This window comes from Emydura macquarii, unplaced genomic scaffold (assembly GCF_026122565.2).
Source record: "Emydura macquarii macquarii isolate MOO-44397 ecotype Brisbane River unplaced genomic scaffold, CSIRO-AGI_Emac_v2 contig_2999, whole genome shotgun sequence".
Classification (NCBI taxonomy): Eukaryota; Metazoa; Chordata; order Testudines; family Chelidae; genus Emydura; species Emydura macquarii.
In genome coordinates this window covers 42020-58314 of record NW_027133136.1, presented here as the reverse complement: position 1 = coordinate 58314, position 16295 = coordinate 42020, and the positions used below count along the sequence as shown (strand labels likewise).

Below are 16295 nucleotides of genomic sequence, written 5' to 3'. Positions count from 1 at the left end.
ATCCACGTTCTTTCTCTGAACTGACTGTATCCACAGCAATTCAGAGGTGTGAGCTGACACTGATACAGCTCTTCATGTGATAACATCCCACCCATCCCCTGGCTCTACACAAACGCGGTCATTTTTTAAAGGCTGCTGCCTGCCTCAGTCCCGTTCCACCAGTGCGCTGTCCTCCTTAGCATTTGGTGAGAGAGATCAGTAGCTCATCTTTTGTGTCACCAGAGATGGAGCTGGATGACAAAAGGACCCTTCACTTTATGAACACCCTCATTATCTTGGCACGAATGTGTTTGGTTTCCATGCTGTACACGACTGGGTTCATCAGCGGTGGGATCAACATAGAGACGTTGCCCAGGACATTCTGAAGCAAGGGAGAAGAGCTCTTCATGAATCTGTATATCACGCACAAGCCAATCCCTGGCATGTAGGCAAGCAGGATGACACAGATATGGGAGACACAGTTGTTAAGGGAATAACATACATTAAGAAGAATGGGATAGAAATCCAGACATGGATGTTTTCCTGCCCGGGTATTCCGGTAAGAAGGAAGACTGCAGGTTGGAATTTGGTGTCATTGACAGCTAGCATGATGCGCTGGGCAGGGCTGAGGAATTTTGAACTTTACTTCCTAAAAGGAAAAGTAACAGGAGACTAGATGATATTGAATGAGACATCATTCTGCTCTCAGTGCAAGTCTAGAAACTTCTTGGATCTCAAAAAACATCAGCAAAAACATAGCCCTTGATTTACAGTTTAGGATTATTTGTTCTATTCATTTCGTTGAATCATCTGCCGTTGATGAATGTCAGAAAAGTGGATACTGGGCTAGCTGGACCATTGGTCTGACCTGGTATGGAAGATAGGCATTACCAGACAGCATGAGACCTATAGTCCATCTAGCCCAGTATCCAGTGCCCAGTACCAGATGCTTCAGAGGAAGGTAGAAGAAGCCCTGCCGTAGACAGCTGTGAGATAACCTGCTTCCAGGGAAAGTCTCCTCCTGACTTCGACATATTTTATGGTGTAAATCAGGAAGCTTAATAGCACTCCAAAACCTTTTTATAAAAAAATCCCCACTACTGTAATTGAATTTTCTGTTTCCCCATATAAACATCCATTCCCTCTTTGAATCCTACTACAGACTTGACCCCATTGATATCTTGTGGCTATGAGTTCCGTAGCCTCCTTCAGCACTGTATGATTTTGCTATTCTGACTTTCCCACAGATTCCAACAACTCCGTGGCTGGCTTTCCAAAGACATGCATGGAATGAAAATTTGGTTAGTAATGATTGTATTACAATGAAATGTTTTGGCATAACATTTATACATTGATGCATCTATTCTTTACCAAACATATGTAAACCCATTCTTTTCCCATGGATCTTCTTTCAGTAGTGATTTCTCAGGTGAGAGGGGGACCTAAAATGTAAGGGGGGTCATCTGGATTCCTTCCAAAAATGAGAAGATTGCAGCCTCTCAGCCCTCATTCATTCTCTTGTCGGCAAACAAAAGACTGGGAAATCCTCTGCAACTAGTAGCTCCTCTATCCTTGGGTCAATAACTGCCTGGTTCCCCTTAGGGTCTGTGATGTCAGTCTGCAGCCTTTATCCAGAATGGGATCGGCAGGTACAATACTCGTTCCCTGGGCTCTCACTCTCTAGTACACTGGTTTTCAACCTTTTTCATGTCCAAACATCTACAACATTTCAGATGAAGTTGTGAATAACTTTGGAAATCTAACAGATCATCTGCAAACCCTCAGGTGTCTGTGGACCACAGCTTGAAAACCACTGGTTTAGTAACCCCAGCACCTGTTATTCAGCTACAAAAGGGGTTTGCGGGAAGTGGGTTTCAAGGTGTAGTGCATGAATATTTATGGACATCAAACTTCATTTCACACGTGAAAGTCATCTATTGCTCACTTTCTGACTGTCTCTGTACTGTATTCATAAAATACATGCCTCCCTGGAACGGTATTGTGACAGACATGGAGCTGAGCTGCCATGATTATGAATGTGTATGTTAAACCCAATTCTTGGCCTGTTGATTGTATGGCTATACTGGATTAAATAACAGGATATTACCATTATGGCTAGTCTTAGTTGAATAGCAGGCTACCAGAAAACAAGCAGGAAGGGAAACAATAGGTAAAGAAAAGCCATCGCTCACTAAACACTTCAGGGAGGTTGAGAGACAACCCCTGAGTTTCACGCTGTGAAGACCCCATTTCCGGGCTCCAGCCAAGTCACACAGCTTGTTCTGCAAGTGCTGGGAGCCTGTCCAGAGGTGGGGCAGCTGGTGCTGAGAAGCTCATCAGACTGACAGACACAGACACCGCTGGGGAAATCAAAAGACACTGAGCCTGTCTGGCTGCCCATCTGAGTTGCACAGCTTGAGAGACACGTACAGACTAGTTTTAAAACTCTTTTATTGTCTCATGTGATGCTTTATTCCTACAGTCCAGACTGAACAATACTTTGGTTCAGGAAGGCTGGTCCCTCTTGTCACCACAAGTCACAGACTTCTAAAGGGAAGAACCAGAGGGGCAGAACCTCCTGCTGCTGGGCAAACCAATTTGACTCTCTGTGCGTTGTAGCCCAGGGCCCAGTCTGAGAGTGGAAGAATAGGGGGATTTCACCCCAAGAGAGAGAATGGGAGGAGGTTGACATCTGGCATTCGGAGACCAGAGATGGGGCGGAGAGACAGGATGCCCTGTAACTGTGAGTGGCTGATACAGGGCAGAAATGTTGGAGCCCTCACCCAGTCAGGAAACAAAACTCTTCCATGAGTCTAATCTGACCTATTACCACAAAGCAACACAGCTCTGAATTCCTACATTCACAATCGATCCAGAGAATAAAAGCTTTGAACATGGATTTGCTCATTAAAGTTCCAGGAGCAAATAAACCTTAAGGGATTTGGGAGCTACTCACTAATATTGCATGGGCTCTTCTCCATCCCAGGGCACAGTGCACCTCTGCAAATGGAACCTATTGAGAAATCCTGACTCAGGGCTCAGGGTATTGGGATTTTCACATTCTGAACACTCTTTGTACCTGCAGAACTGCTCTAGGACCATCTGCAGCTCCCTGAGAGCACAGGTTCATCGGAGATGTGCTACCGGGGCCTGTCACAGTAGTCACTGCCCAGAGGATTTGCTGAAGGGGCCGTTGTAGAGGATGGAGGGGGCTGGAAGGAAATGGGAAGGCTGGTTAGAGTAGCTGGTGAGAGATAAATTGGGTGGGAGTTTTACACTTTCCATACCCAGAGTGCAGCCATAGACTCAGTCAGTGCAAGATTCATTGCTGTTGCGAGAAAGAGGCAGATGATAAGACTCCAAATTCTTCAGGGGATATGGGCATGGCCATGGCAACTGAATTTTCAGTGGAAAATGATCAGTTTTCTATGAAAACCCACCCGCAAAAATGGATGAAAAGGAAACATTTCACTGTGGGTCAAAATGTTTCATGGAGGAAATTCCTCCCTTTTCCAGCCCAGCTCTAGTTCAAACCATGAGCTGCTGTCACTCATGTTATCTGACCCATACCTCTGGTCACCCAGAGCAGGGTATTGTACCAATGCAGCCCTTCTCTGCTGGCCTCTTGGAAGAGCAGCCAGGGGAAACTCCATGCGCCCACTGGCAACCCCACTCTTTCATGGGATCGCAAAGCCACCCACTCATATCTGGCCTGATGGCTTTGCTAGGCTTTAATGATACAAACAGTGCTGCAATTCATGAGGAAAGAGAACAGGTACAATGAGCTCAGAAGGAATGCCAGGCAGACATGGGCTGATTTGAGACCTGGGACTACAATCAAGATGAAGGTGGAAGCACTGAAGCTGCTGTTGTTGGAAGCTGACATGTGCGGGGTGTGATCCTATTGTCCAGCTGCCTTTACAGAATCATGGAATGAAAACTATTCTAGTTATCGGCATCAGATTGAGTTTTATCAGAATCAGTCCCTCAGTGTCTCTAGGGGATATATAGTCTGTAAATATTTCCCAGTATTGCATCAGTACTGGCAGCTGTAGGCCCTCATATTGGAACAACACACAGCCAAATGTCAAGGGTGTTGCTATTTAAATGCCTGACAGATGTGATCTTAGGGCTCCCCTGGCCTTTCTCTCAGAGTATCTGAGCACTTTGAACATATTCATCCTCCTGCGACCTCTGTGAGGCAGGGAAGGGATATTATCTGCTTGTGCATAAGCTCAGAGACACTCTAGGGCTTCTCCACCGTCACACAGGGCAAGGGAATGAACCCAGCTCTCCTGATACACAGAGCAGAGCCCAAACCACCGGATCAGCCTCCCAGCTGGACCAGGTGGATTCTCGCTTCCCTAGAGCTGTCCCAGTGCAACTTGAGACCATTGCTCCTAGTTCTGACATCTGCTACCACTGAGAACAGCCTACCTCCATCCTCCCTGGAAACCCCTTTTAGGTAGTTAAAGGCTGTTATCAAATCCCCCCTCACTCTTCTCTTCTGCAGACTAAACAAGCCGAGATCCCTCAGCCTCTCCTTGTAATTCATGTGCTCCAGCCCCCCCATCATTTTTGTTCCTGTCCGCTGGACTCTCTCCAATTTGTCCACATCCTTTCTGGTGACTGATTTGGGGATTCTCAGGAGTGGAAGGGATTGTTGGGGCCTGGTGGGTGGCAGAGCTGGCGAACTTTTAATTGCAGAGAGGGGCAAAAGAGTGAAAGATGGAGGAGAGTGAGGAATGGTGAGAATCAGCAACCATACTAATGGCAAATAGTTCTGAGTGAATATGAGACGCAACCAGTGCTGGTGGTCGGGGAGTCATGGAAACACTGAGTGACAGGGTGTGTAGGGGTGGGGGATGATGGGTGACGACTCTGAAAGGGATCAGATGATGGCTGGAGAGGGCAGTGCTTAATCATGAAGTGATAAGACATCAGTTGTGAGGAACTTCTGAGACTGTGAATTGCCACCAGGCAAAGCTCAGCCAAATTGGGACAAAGCACCCTGGATTAATGAGGACACATCCTTTCCCCCTCTTGTCACACAAGTATAACGTCAATGGCCTCAGCTATCACATTCTGCAGATGTATTTTCTCACTTTGTCACGAAGCTCTTTGGTTTTGACCCCATAAATGATAGGGTTGAACATGGGGGGCACGAGGAGATAGAGGTTGGCCAAAAGGATGTGAACATGGGCAGCGATGCCCTGACCGAACCTGTGTGTCAGCATAGAAAAGACGCTGATAGTACAAGTCATAACCATCACACAGATGTGGGGTATGCAGGTGTTGAAGGCTTTTCGGTTGGCTTTTTTGGAGGAGATCCTGAGGACGGCTCTGATGATCAGCCCGTAGGACAGGCCAATGAGTATCAGGTCTAACCCGATGACCCCTAATGACATTACCAAGCTGTACATCCGGTTGACTGTGGTGTCCCCACACGACATCTTCACCACGGCAATGTGCTCGCAGTACGTGTGGGGGATAATGCGGTTGGTGCAGAATGGCAGTCTCCTCAGTAGCAGGGGCTGGGGCAGAACCAAGAGAACAGCTCCTATGAAACCCACTAGCCCTAGCTTAGCGATTCGTGCATTGGTGATGATGGCGGCGTATCGCAGAGGGTGACATATGGCGACGTAGCGATCGAAGGCCATTATCACAAGGACGGCTGAGTGCGTAGCACCAAGCACATAAAAGAAGAACATCTGGGTGATGCAGCCGTCCACAGTGATGTCTTTGGAACGAAACCAAAATATGCACAGTGCCTTTGGCGCAACGCAGGTCGACGTGCTGATGTCTGTGAGGGCCAGCATGCAGAGCAGAAAGAACATGGGCTTGTGCAGGGTCTGCTCTTTGCCAACAACAAAGAGAACCATGACATTTCCAAACAAGCTGGTGATGTAGAACATAGAGAAAGGGATGGAAATCCAGATGTGGGCATACTCAAGTCCCGGGATGCCGTTTAAGATGAATGTTGGTGGATCGGAGGGGGTTAGGTTCAAAGCCTCCATGAGAGGGTCGTGGCACCGATCAGGCTCAGAAATGCTCAGGGTGCCTGTGAAGAGAGAGAAACACAGCGAGGGGGGTTAGGCCCTTGGTAACAAATACCATGGTAAATATTTTATAGTTACTAAGAATCTAGGAAAGGGGGTGAGCAGTGAGGTGGCAACATTATTCCCCTCTATTCGCACTGGTGGGGACACATTTGGAGTCTTGTTTCCAGTTTTGGAGTTTCCATTGGAGAAAGGATATGGACAAATTGAAGAGAGTCCAGCAGAGGGCAATGAAAATGATTAGGGGGCTTGAGCACAATACTTATGAGGAGAGGCTGAGGGAACTCGGCTTGTTCATTTTACTGAACAGAAGAATGAGGTGGGATTTGATAGCAGCCTTCAACTGCCTGAAAGGGGGCTCCTGGAAGGATGGAGCTAGGCCGTTCTCAATGGTAGTCAATGACAGAACAAGGAGCAATGGTTTCAAGTTGCAGTAGGGTAGGTCTAGGTTAGATATTTGGAAAAAAAATTTCATTAGGAGGGTGGTGAAGCACTGGAATGGGTTACCTAGGGAGGTGGTGGAATCTCCACCCTTAGAGATTTTTACGGCTTGGATTGACAAAGCCCTGACAGAGATAATTTAATTGGGGTTGGTCCTGCTCTGAGCAGAGTGTTGGACTAGATACCTCCTGAGGTGCATTCCAACCCTAAGAATCAATGATTCTATGATTTGCAGATGGCACCAATTTATTTAGGCCATAGTCCAGTCAAGAGATGTCCTCAGAGGGTGCTAACGAAGTGTGGAGATAAGAGATGATGTTCAAAGTCAATAGGTGCAATGTGTATGTCCATTGGGAGGCAAAATTTTATTCTGCCTTCCTAACTGACAAGGGTAAGCAGAGACACATGACAGCAACCCAGCTCCTTACCCTTCTCATGCTTGAATACTGATAAAGTTTGCAGATCCCACAAAAATTGGGAAATCGTAAATAACGAAGAGGTCGTTTGACTTATTCACAGCGATCTGGACTGTTGGTAAACTGGGTTGAAGCAAACAATCTGTGTTCTAATATAGCTCTGTAGATGTCTATGTCTATGAACAAAGAAGGAAGACGATACTTACACAATGGGGGACTCTATCGTGGGAAGCAGTGAGTGTGAACAAGATTTTGGGATCCTGAAGGAATAATTAGCTAAACATGAGGTCCCTGTGTGAGCCTGTGGCCAAAAGAGCTAAAGTGATCCTGGGATGATAAACAGGGGAATCTCACATTGAGGAAGAGAAGTTTTTTACCTCTTTCCTTGGCAGTGTGCAACTGCTGCTGGACTAATGTGTCCAGTTCTTGTGTCCACAATTCACGTTGTATTTTGATACACTGAAGAGGATTCAGAGAAAAGCCAGAAGAATCTTTAAAGATTAGAAATCCTGCCTTACAGTGATAGACTAAATAGATTGAGCTCTTTGAGTCTAAGAGAGATGGTTAGGGGTGACTTAATCACAGTCTACAAATACCCGCATAGGTAAGAGATATTGAAGAATGAGGTTTTCAGGCTAGCCTAGAAGGGTCTAACACCATCCAATGGCTGGAAATTGAAGTTAGACAAATGCTGACTATAAATAAGTTGTGCACTTTGTAATCAGACAGAATCATTAACTATTGGGGCAATTTACCAAGGTCATGGCCTACTTTCTGTCACTGAGAATTTCTAAACCAAGTTTGATGTTTCTCTATAAGCTCTACCTGTCTGTGTACACCCCCCTGCTCACAGCCACAACCCATAGTCCTGCCACACAGTAATCCCACTAGACCAGGACCAACACCAGGTGCTGGACACACCCCACAGTGACAGCTCGTACAAACGTCTATACAGCCTGGGTTAAACTCTGGGTCTGGCTGCACCAGGGAAAGTGGGGATAGAGGAGGAGCAGCCTTCACAGCCTGTCCAGAGGTGAAGGGGACCCCAGCAGCTGCTCAGTGTGTGCAGGGAAGGAGAGTAGGACAGACCCGATGGGAGAGGAAAGAGCGTCACCCACCCCCAGGAGCTGTGCAAAGAAATCAGATGTAGATTCCTTATTTTATTGCATAAGTGAGATAGAGAGACATTTTTCCTTCCCTGTTATGATAATGGTACAGAGCTGTTTAGTGGGGCATAAGTGGACTCCATCCTGTTAGTTTCTTGAAGTGAGCTCTTTACTGAATCTTTTACTAATGAACCTGAAAATATCTTGATAAATTCTCTTTGTGTGAGTGAGGAATGTATGTGCAGGGCATATAAAGACACCGACCTAAACTGCTCTGACAACAGAAAGGGGAGTAAAGACACCAACTGCCATCCTGCCCCTGAAGGCGGAAGAAAACCTATCAACGACCCTAAAGTGCAAATTAATGACCCTAAAGTACAGAAGGATCCACCCTGGGAACAAAGAAAGTTGAGAAGTAGCTGGTAATTAACAACTCTACTGAACCCAGAGGCAGCATGACACAGCAAGGCCCAGAGACTGACATGAGAGCCAGCAAGTATCAAAGATGGATAAAAACATGGAAACTTTGGGTCTCATTCTGCAATTGTCATCTGGAACATCGGATTCATGACTGAGAGAGGCCTGGCTCCCTCTTTGTGTTCAGCCTATTTGACCACTAGGCTGGGTCGAGCAACACATAAAAGGATTGGTCATTATATCACACCAGCTTGCATAACTTTTTGAATGTGTGTGTGAATGTGACTGCTATTTGATATTCTTACATGTACAATAAATGTGGCATAGTGCCTTGTGCCCCTGAATACGCTCCTGCCAGTCTTTTCTTTTACGAGTATAACATTTTGGTGGAGAATTGTGAAAGGGTGTAGCATTGCAGTATCCCACGAATATTGTCAAAACCGGTGTGCACACCGCTGTCGTTAGTAAGCTTGGCAGTATAGAGGAACATCTGAAAATTTGTTTGTTCTTGTTTGTTTGTTTTCTCGATTAACCAGACAGACTCTGAAGGATGTAGGAGTTTAGGTTTGGGTGTTATTGATATGAAAGAAATTCCTCTTCCAGGAATTTGTAGTTGCTCTTCCAGGAGTTGATATTATAAATATATACACATATAAGTTTTAGTGTCATTGTTAGTTGTTGTTCGTATTTTATTAGGGAAAATGTTTAAGTAAACACAGCCTAGAAATATCCCCGAGGAAATGCAGGAAGCGTTGCCTTTTGTACAAGAACTTACACCCTTTCAACAGGATTTGCTAAGGTTTGGGCACAGCCCCTGTACACGAGAGGCACATCGTTTAAGCTGGGATCGGGGCTGGGATGTAGGTTCAGATGCTCTGGCCCAGGGAGCCCCACTTGATACTGTCTATATTATTCTTGTCTTAGGCTTTCCTTCTTCCTCTACTACTGCTTTTCTCTCTCTCCCTCTCTCTCTTCCTTCCTCCCCCCACCTCTGCACTTCTGTTTTTCTGAGATTTTGTTGGAAGGAACTTTGGACACATTTTCAAAGTCCAAAAAAAATGTTGGGTTTTTTTTGGACAAAGCATAGACTAAGGCAGCTGTGTTGCAAAGTTGGTATCTGGTGGCTCAGGTTTGACAAGAACAGTATGCCACCTTAAGAAATGAATAAAATACATTTGAATCAGCCCAGTAAAAACAGGGGCTGATAAATACAGCACTGAGAGTAAGAGAATGGAGAGTTTAAGATTACAAAACCATGTTGCCAGTTCAATATTAAAAGCTAAGGCAGCAAAGAATATCATCATAATGCTAAGGTATAGTAAATTGAAGGCAAAAGTAAGTGATTGAAAGGAAAAGAGAAGAGTTAATAGAATTGCAGTTGAAAGTTCTGGAAAGTGTTATAGGGAAATAATTTTTGCAAAAAGCCTTGTCCCCCTGAATATGCTCCTGCCAGTCTTTTATTTTCAAGTATAACAAGAGGACATGAAGACTAAAAGGAGCCAGCGCAAGTAACTCTTCCTCAAAACGACACAAACCTTTAGTATATACCCGCCATTTAGAAACCCAGACACAACTTCCTGCTGTTACTTTTCCATGTTGGGAATAGCTGAAGTTGCCACAAAGCTGGGATTGGTCACTGCCTGGTTTCCTCAAAACCAGAAACATGCTTTTATTTTTACTGCTTTGTGGTGTTTCTCATCCTCTATGTAACCAGAGACACAGGGGAACACACAGAGCAGACCCCCCACAAATGTTTACTCTCATTGTTTTGAACCTCTAAGCTGTGAGTTTAAGATTTTAGCTACTATCCTCTCAGTTCTTCTCTGGTCCAAATGAGCTCACCCTTCCTGAGTGGCCAAAGGATGACTCCAGTAGGAGTCACTGGAGGCTCATGGCCGGTGAAAATCAGGCCTTTTATTTAAGTCCCTAAATATGGGTTTAGAGTGAAATCCTGGCTCTAACGGGAGTTTTGCCATTGATCTCAATGGGACCAAGATTTCACTCCTAGTGTGTGTTGCAGGGTTGGCTGAAAAGAGAGAAATTGTGCCGGGTGCAGTGATAAGGGGCGTGTATTCGGTTACAGCTTCTAATTCATTCGTTTCCCTTTGTCTCGCATGTCCAACACAGTGAGCCCCGAGTTCACAACTTGACAACTTTTTATCTACTATAATATGTAAACACACACACTTCTACAATGCCCCATAAAACCCTGTTTGGTGATATAAATGATTATAAAATGAATATTAATGGCTAGGGGAGGCGTATAATTATACCCACCCATGTTTGTTATTTCCCACAAAACTTGCATAGCAGATACATTTATCTTAACAGCAGGAATGACCATGAAGTCCCTTAATAACTAGCTACAGGGGAAGAACTAGGGGGAGAGATCCCAAGCCTTCTCTAACAGGGATGCTGCCTGGGAAAGAAGAGAGAACAGCCTCTGACCACATTCTTTGTCCAGGTGGTGAGGGGAGGAATGGTCTGGAGGAGGGGGGAACATAGCCTGATCGTTGCCATGGTGCCTATTGGGCAGGTTTGTCCTGTTCTGGACACTGCTAGAAAGTTGCTCTGATTTGCTCCCTCCTTCCCTAACTTCAAGGCTAGAAAAGTGCTGTGGTTTGCACATGATTCTTGCTTGTGTAGTACATGGCCTTTTCAGCCCAAGTCAGGGGTCCCACGGAGCACAATTCGTGTCCAAAGCCTGGGCCCAACTCCCAGCCCCCCAGGAATGTGGCCCAGCGCTGACATCCTTTGCCATCGTGCCCACAGTGTGGAACTTTTGGCTCCCTGCTGTGAAGATCCTGGCTTCAGGTCCTGCAGCAGCGAGATCTATTTTGTTAAGGTGCTGAAAGAGTCTGAAGGAAGATCCCCAGTTTATGTGGCGCTCTGAGGCCGGGCATGAAAGATGGGGATTTCAAAACACGGGGGCCCTGATTTTGCTCTAAGTGAAGCCAGTATCAATGTGGAGTGAGCCGCTGAAGACAGAAGATGAGAGCAGAATTTGGCCAGTGTGTGAAACCTTGTGTGACCCATTCGTGTTGTGAAATTTCGGCTATCACACGTACCCACTGCAGAGTCTTTGGCTGCATGTATTAACCTGGCAGTGAAATTGCTGAATTGGAAAACTTGAGAGAACCAGAAAAAAAACCACACAGATCAAAAAAAAAGGAAGATACTAAGTCAGTTAGAAGGACACAGATAGAGACAAAGAAATGATCTTAAAACAAATGCTTGTCTAAATGACTTACAACAAATCTTTAGTTCCAATTTTACATCCCTTCATGTTTCTCACAACACTGAACAGTTCCAGTCTACATGCTGGAGAATTCCTGCCCAGACTGTTCTTCATTTGAACTGTTCCTGAGCCCTTAGCTCTAAGTTTATTAGAAAAACAGGCAACTCACCGAAATCCCTGCAGCAGAAAGGAAATCTCCTTACTGGGACCTCAAAATCAGTGTACGAATCTCACATCTGAAAGTCACAGTGCTGGACAGGGACCTTTATGAAGCCTCTGTGTAGTCCCTGTGGAGTCTCAGGTCGGCCAGGGCTATGGGAGAATTCCCTGCGCTACGTGAGCAGTAGGAAGAGCCGAAAAGAGACCCTGGAGAATTTTAATGTAAGAGCCTCCCCCGAGAGTGAAGAAATGATTCACCAATAACAGAGGCTCAGATTGTCAGGGCAAACTGAAACTTTCAGACTTGCTAGAGTTGTCCTGCACTGCTAAAACCCCAGAGATAAAAGAAGAGCCAAGGGTTAGACGTACTCATTTAGCTATCAGCATTTCTGTGCTGCTGCTCATTGTCATAGAACTTGAGCATCTGCTGCTACTCCCGGCCAATGAACAACATGCTGAATCACTGAGGCCGTGACATGCATGTGGACAGGATCTTGCACATCCTTGTTTCAAATGTAGGATTTCCACACAGAGTAACTGTCCCTCCCATCCGCTAGCCTCTGACAGAGGGCAATACAGATTGTTCCAACTTAGTCATCAACCCCTCATGCTGCAATATCCTGCCATGGGGAAGCACGTTCCCAGTAACCTGAGGACTGCCGGTCTGTGTCTTTTTAGACCAGCTACAGTAACTGCACAGACTGTCATTGGGGTAGGGAGCGTGGAGGGAGATGTTCAGAGGTGAGTTAGCTGCCCAGTGTCCATCCACATTCAAATGGACTTCATTGTTAAGCCAAGTTGGTTACCTGCCATATTTGCTATTCTCTCTGCACATCGGAATTGTTTGTTCCTGCACTTTCAATAAGGTTTCTTTAAAATACAGTCAGCTCTTTTGGACTCCTTTCCCTCTCATATGAGCCTCCCAGGGGATCCTGCCCATCAGGATTCTGAACTCAACCATCTCATGATCACTGCTGCCCAGGTTGCCATCCACTTCTAGAATCATAGAATCATAGAATATTAGAGTTGGAAGGGACCTCAGGAGGTCATCTAGTCCAACCCCCTGCTCAAAGCTGGACTAACATTAGCTATATCATCCCAGCCAGGGCTTTGTCAAGCCTCAGCTTAAAAACCTCTAAGGATGGAGATTCCACCACCTCCCTAGGTAACCCATTCCAGTGCTTCACCACCCTGTAGCCTGATTTTATAGTTATTAATTTATTGAATAGGGTAATAGGTTTGCCAATTGCTCTAATTAAAGGATCATGAGGTTCGCGTCCTAAATTAGGCTTCAGGTAAGTTTTATAAGGACACCGGGTACAACACAGGAAGAATTCCAGTGATAACCAGGCTTTGTATAATTTTATAAATTTATTAAAACAACACAAAATAATAAACAAATGATTACTATAGAGAAAATAAAATGAATAATCAAATTGATAATGGATTAATACAATCTTAAAGGTAAAGACTTATTTGATAGATATATTTATGATATGCTTTAAACTAGTATACTCACACCCTTCCTGGACTTGGTGAAAGAGATGTCTAATTCCTCAAGTTGGAGTTGAGTGGAATAAGAGCTGCTTCAAAGCTAAGAGCTATAAGCTAAGACTAACATTACAACTTTAAGAATATAAAATAAAGAATAAATCTTAACACTAAATAAAACTTTAAGCAGGGTAGCTGACAGTCGACTGACCCGATGAGCTGGATTTGATCTTACTTATACCCTCCAGAATATGTGTCCTTCATCCGGGCCCATACTTGGCCTTTCCACCTTCAAACTTTTGGGGTACACATTGTTTATTGGCTACTAGGTTCGTACGTATTATTGACGTATCCACATCCTTCTTTAGGTGGTCTTTTATCTCACCTTTGTTATTTCTAGCTTATTGTGGTTTTTGTGGTGTTCTTGGAAAGTTTCTTGAGCGTAACCGGGACAGCCCCTTCCCCTTTTAATGTCTCCTGACTTGTCTAGGGTAAAGGTTATAACCATATATATCCTATCCTGTTCTACATTGATGCTTATCTAAGCCAAAGGTTGACGTGACCTGTCTAGGGTAAAGGTTATGACCATATATATCTTATCCTGTTCTGCATTTATCTAAGCCAAAGGTCGAATATATATATATGAACAGTAGCTGTCATCCAGGATGTGGCCTGGAAGGTACCTTGCATTACAGCGGAATAAAATCTAATTTTATTATTTCAATCATATCAAAATATATATAAAAAATATCTCTAATAATAATAATGCAAGCAAGCAGGCTAGTTCTATAGGCTACAACCCTCCTAGTGAAACACTTTTTCCTAATGTCCAACCTAGACCTCCCCAACTGCAACTTGAGACCGTTGTTCCTTGTTCTGTCGTCTGCCACCACCGAGAACAGCCTAGCGCCATCCTCCCTGGAACTCCCTTTCAGGTAGTTAAAGGCCGTTATCAAATCCCCCCCGCCCCCCCGCCCTTCCCCCCGCCCTCCTTGCTCGGGTCTGCATTGGTTCAGGCTCACTGTAGCTTTCCTGGCTCCTCGGTAGCTAAGTCCCTTCCCCGAAGGCTGAGCGAGGGCAGCAGTCTTTCCCCTGCTGCTGTGGCCATGTTCTGAGAGAAGATGAAGCCGGCCCTGCCTCCCATGGCTCTTGCGGGTGGCAGGGAGTGAGGGGTCCAGGCCCTGCCCTGCACTTCAAGACCCCAGTCTCAGGCCCTTAAATAATCTGTAGGCTGGGATTTCCCAAAGCATGAACTATTGCCCAGCCAGGACCATCTTCCTTTTCTCTAGTAAAACCCTCTGCTAGGCCTCGGTAAGCTCCAAAAGTCCTGGGAACTTTAAGGGGCTGACTGATCCTATTGGCCTCCAAAGCTGGTGCCGCTCTCATGGATCATGCAGCAGCCAGAGTGCTCATAAGGTGCCTGGACTGCAATTGCAAAACAGCTCTGCAGCTTTTCTCATGGCTGCTGGATGTTTAACCAGAGACGGGACAGAGACAGGTCATTTAGAATTGGACAAAACTTCCATGTTCCTTCTCTGAACTAACTGTATCCACAGCAATTCTGAGGTGTGAGCTGAAACCGCTACAGCTCTTTCTGCGATAACATCCCACCCATCCCCTGGCTGTACACAAACACAGTCATTTTGTAAATGCTGCTGCCTGCCTCCATCCTGTTCCCCCAGTGCGCTGTCCTCCCTTAGCAGCTGTTGAGCGAGATCAGTTGATCATCTCCCATGTCACCAGCGATGGAGCTGGGTGGCGAAAGGACCCTTCACTTTATGAACACCCTAATTATCCTGGCACGAATGTGTTTGGTTTTCACGCTGTACACGATTGGGTTCATCAGAGGTGGGATCAGCAAAGGGATGTTTCCCAAGACATTCTGAACCAAGGGAGAAAAGATCTTCACGAATCTGTATATCACAGACAAGCCAATCCATGGTATGTAGAAGAGGAGGACAATACAGACGTGGGAGACGCAGGTGTTCAGGGCCTTGACGCGCTCCGCGTGGGATGCAATGCTCAGCACTGTTTTGAGGATTATAACATAAGATACGAGAATAAGCAGGAAGTCAAACCCCACTGAAGAGACTGTTACAAAGAAGCCATAGATAACGTTAACTCTGATATCAGAACAAGCCATTGTCATAACTGCCTGGTTCAGGCAGTAGGAATGGGAGAGGACGTTGGCTTGACAGTATCGGTACTGTTTCAGGAGAATGGGGACTGGGAATATTGGGATCACTCCTCTTAGCAAATACACCAGTCCCATCTTGACTATTCTGGGCGGTGTTAAGATGGAAGCATATCTCAGTGGGTTACAGATGGCAACAAAGCGATCAAAGGCCATGCACAAGAGCAGAGAGGATTCTGTGAATGTAAGTGAGTGGATGAAGAACAGCTGGGCAAAACACGCATCGTGGCTGATTTCCCTCGAGTTAAACCAGAATATAGCCAGTGTTGTCGGCGTAATGGATATCATTAAGCCAACATGGAAAGGAAAATGTACATGGGCTCATGGAGGTTTGGATCTGATTTTATAATGAAGAGAATGACTGAATTTCCTAGTATCGAAGCAAAATATATTAAGAAGAAGGGGATAGAAATCCAGATATGGACATCTTCCTGCCCAGATATTCCGCTGAGAAAGAACAGTGCAGGTTGGAATTTGGTGTCATTGACAGCTGACATAATTCACTGGGCATGTCCAAGGAGTTTTGAACATTACTTCCTGAAAAGAAAAATAACAGGAGAATAGATAATATTTAACAAGATATAATTCTGGTCTCATTGCAAGACTTCCAGGAGCCAAACTACAGAAGATCAGAAAAAACAGTCTTGGATTTACACCACCGATAGGATTTATACCACCGATGGGAAGATAGGCATTGCCAGACTTGATCGGGCCCGTAGCTCATCAAGCCCAGTATCTAATGGCCAGTACCAGATGCTTCCGAGGAAGGTAGACGAAGCCCTGCAGTCAAGAGCC

General features: G+C 45.4%; 1 protein-coding gene and 1 pseudogene across 1 annotated transcript; both read right to left on the bottom strand.

Annotated features, from left to right (window-relative positions):
- Nucleotides 1-250: 250 nt before the first annotated feature.
- Nucleotides 251-7659, bottom strand: LOC137141118 (olfactory receptor 52P1-like). The gene is made up of 4 exons (XM_067529968.1): nucleotides 7651-7659; nucleotides 7273-7354; nucleotides 5085-6040; nucleotides 251-361 (listed from the first exon to the last, which is right to left on the bottom strand). The coding sequence occupies exons 1-4, from the start codon at nucleotides 7657-7659 to the stop codon at nucleotides 251-253; spliced, it is 1158 nt and encodes a 385-aa protein (XP_067386069.1).
- A 7418-nt stretch (nucleotides 7660-15077) lies between these two features.
- LOC137141119 (olfactory receptor 51G2-like) lies at nucleotides 15078-15997 on the bottom strand (annotated as a pseudogene).
- Between the last annotated feature and the right edge of the window lie 298 nt (nucleotides 15998-16295).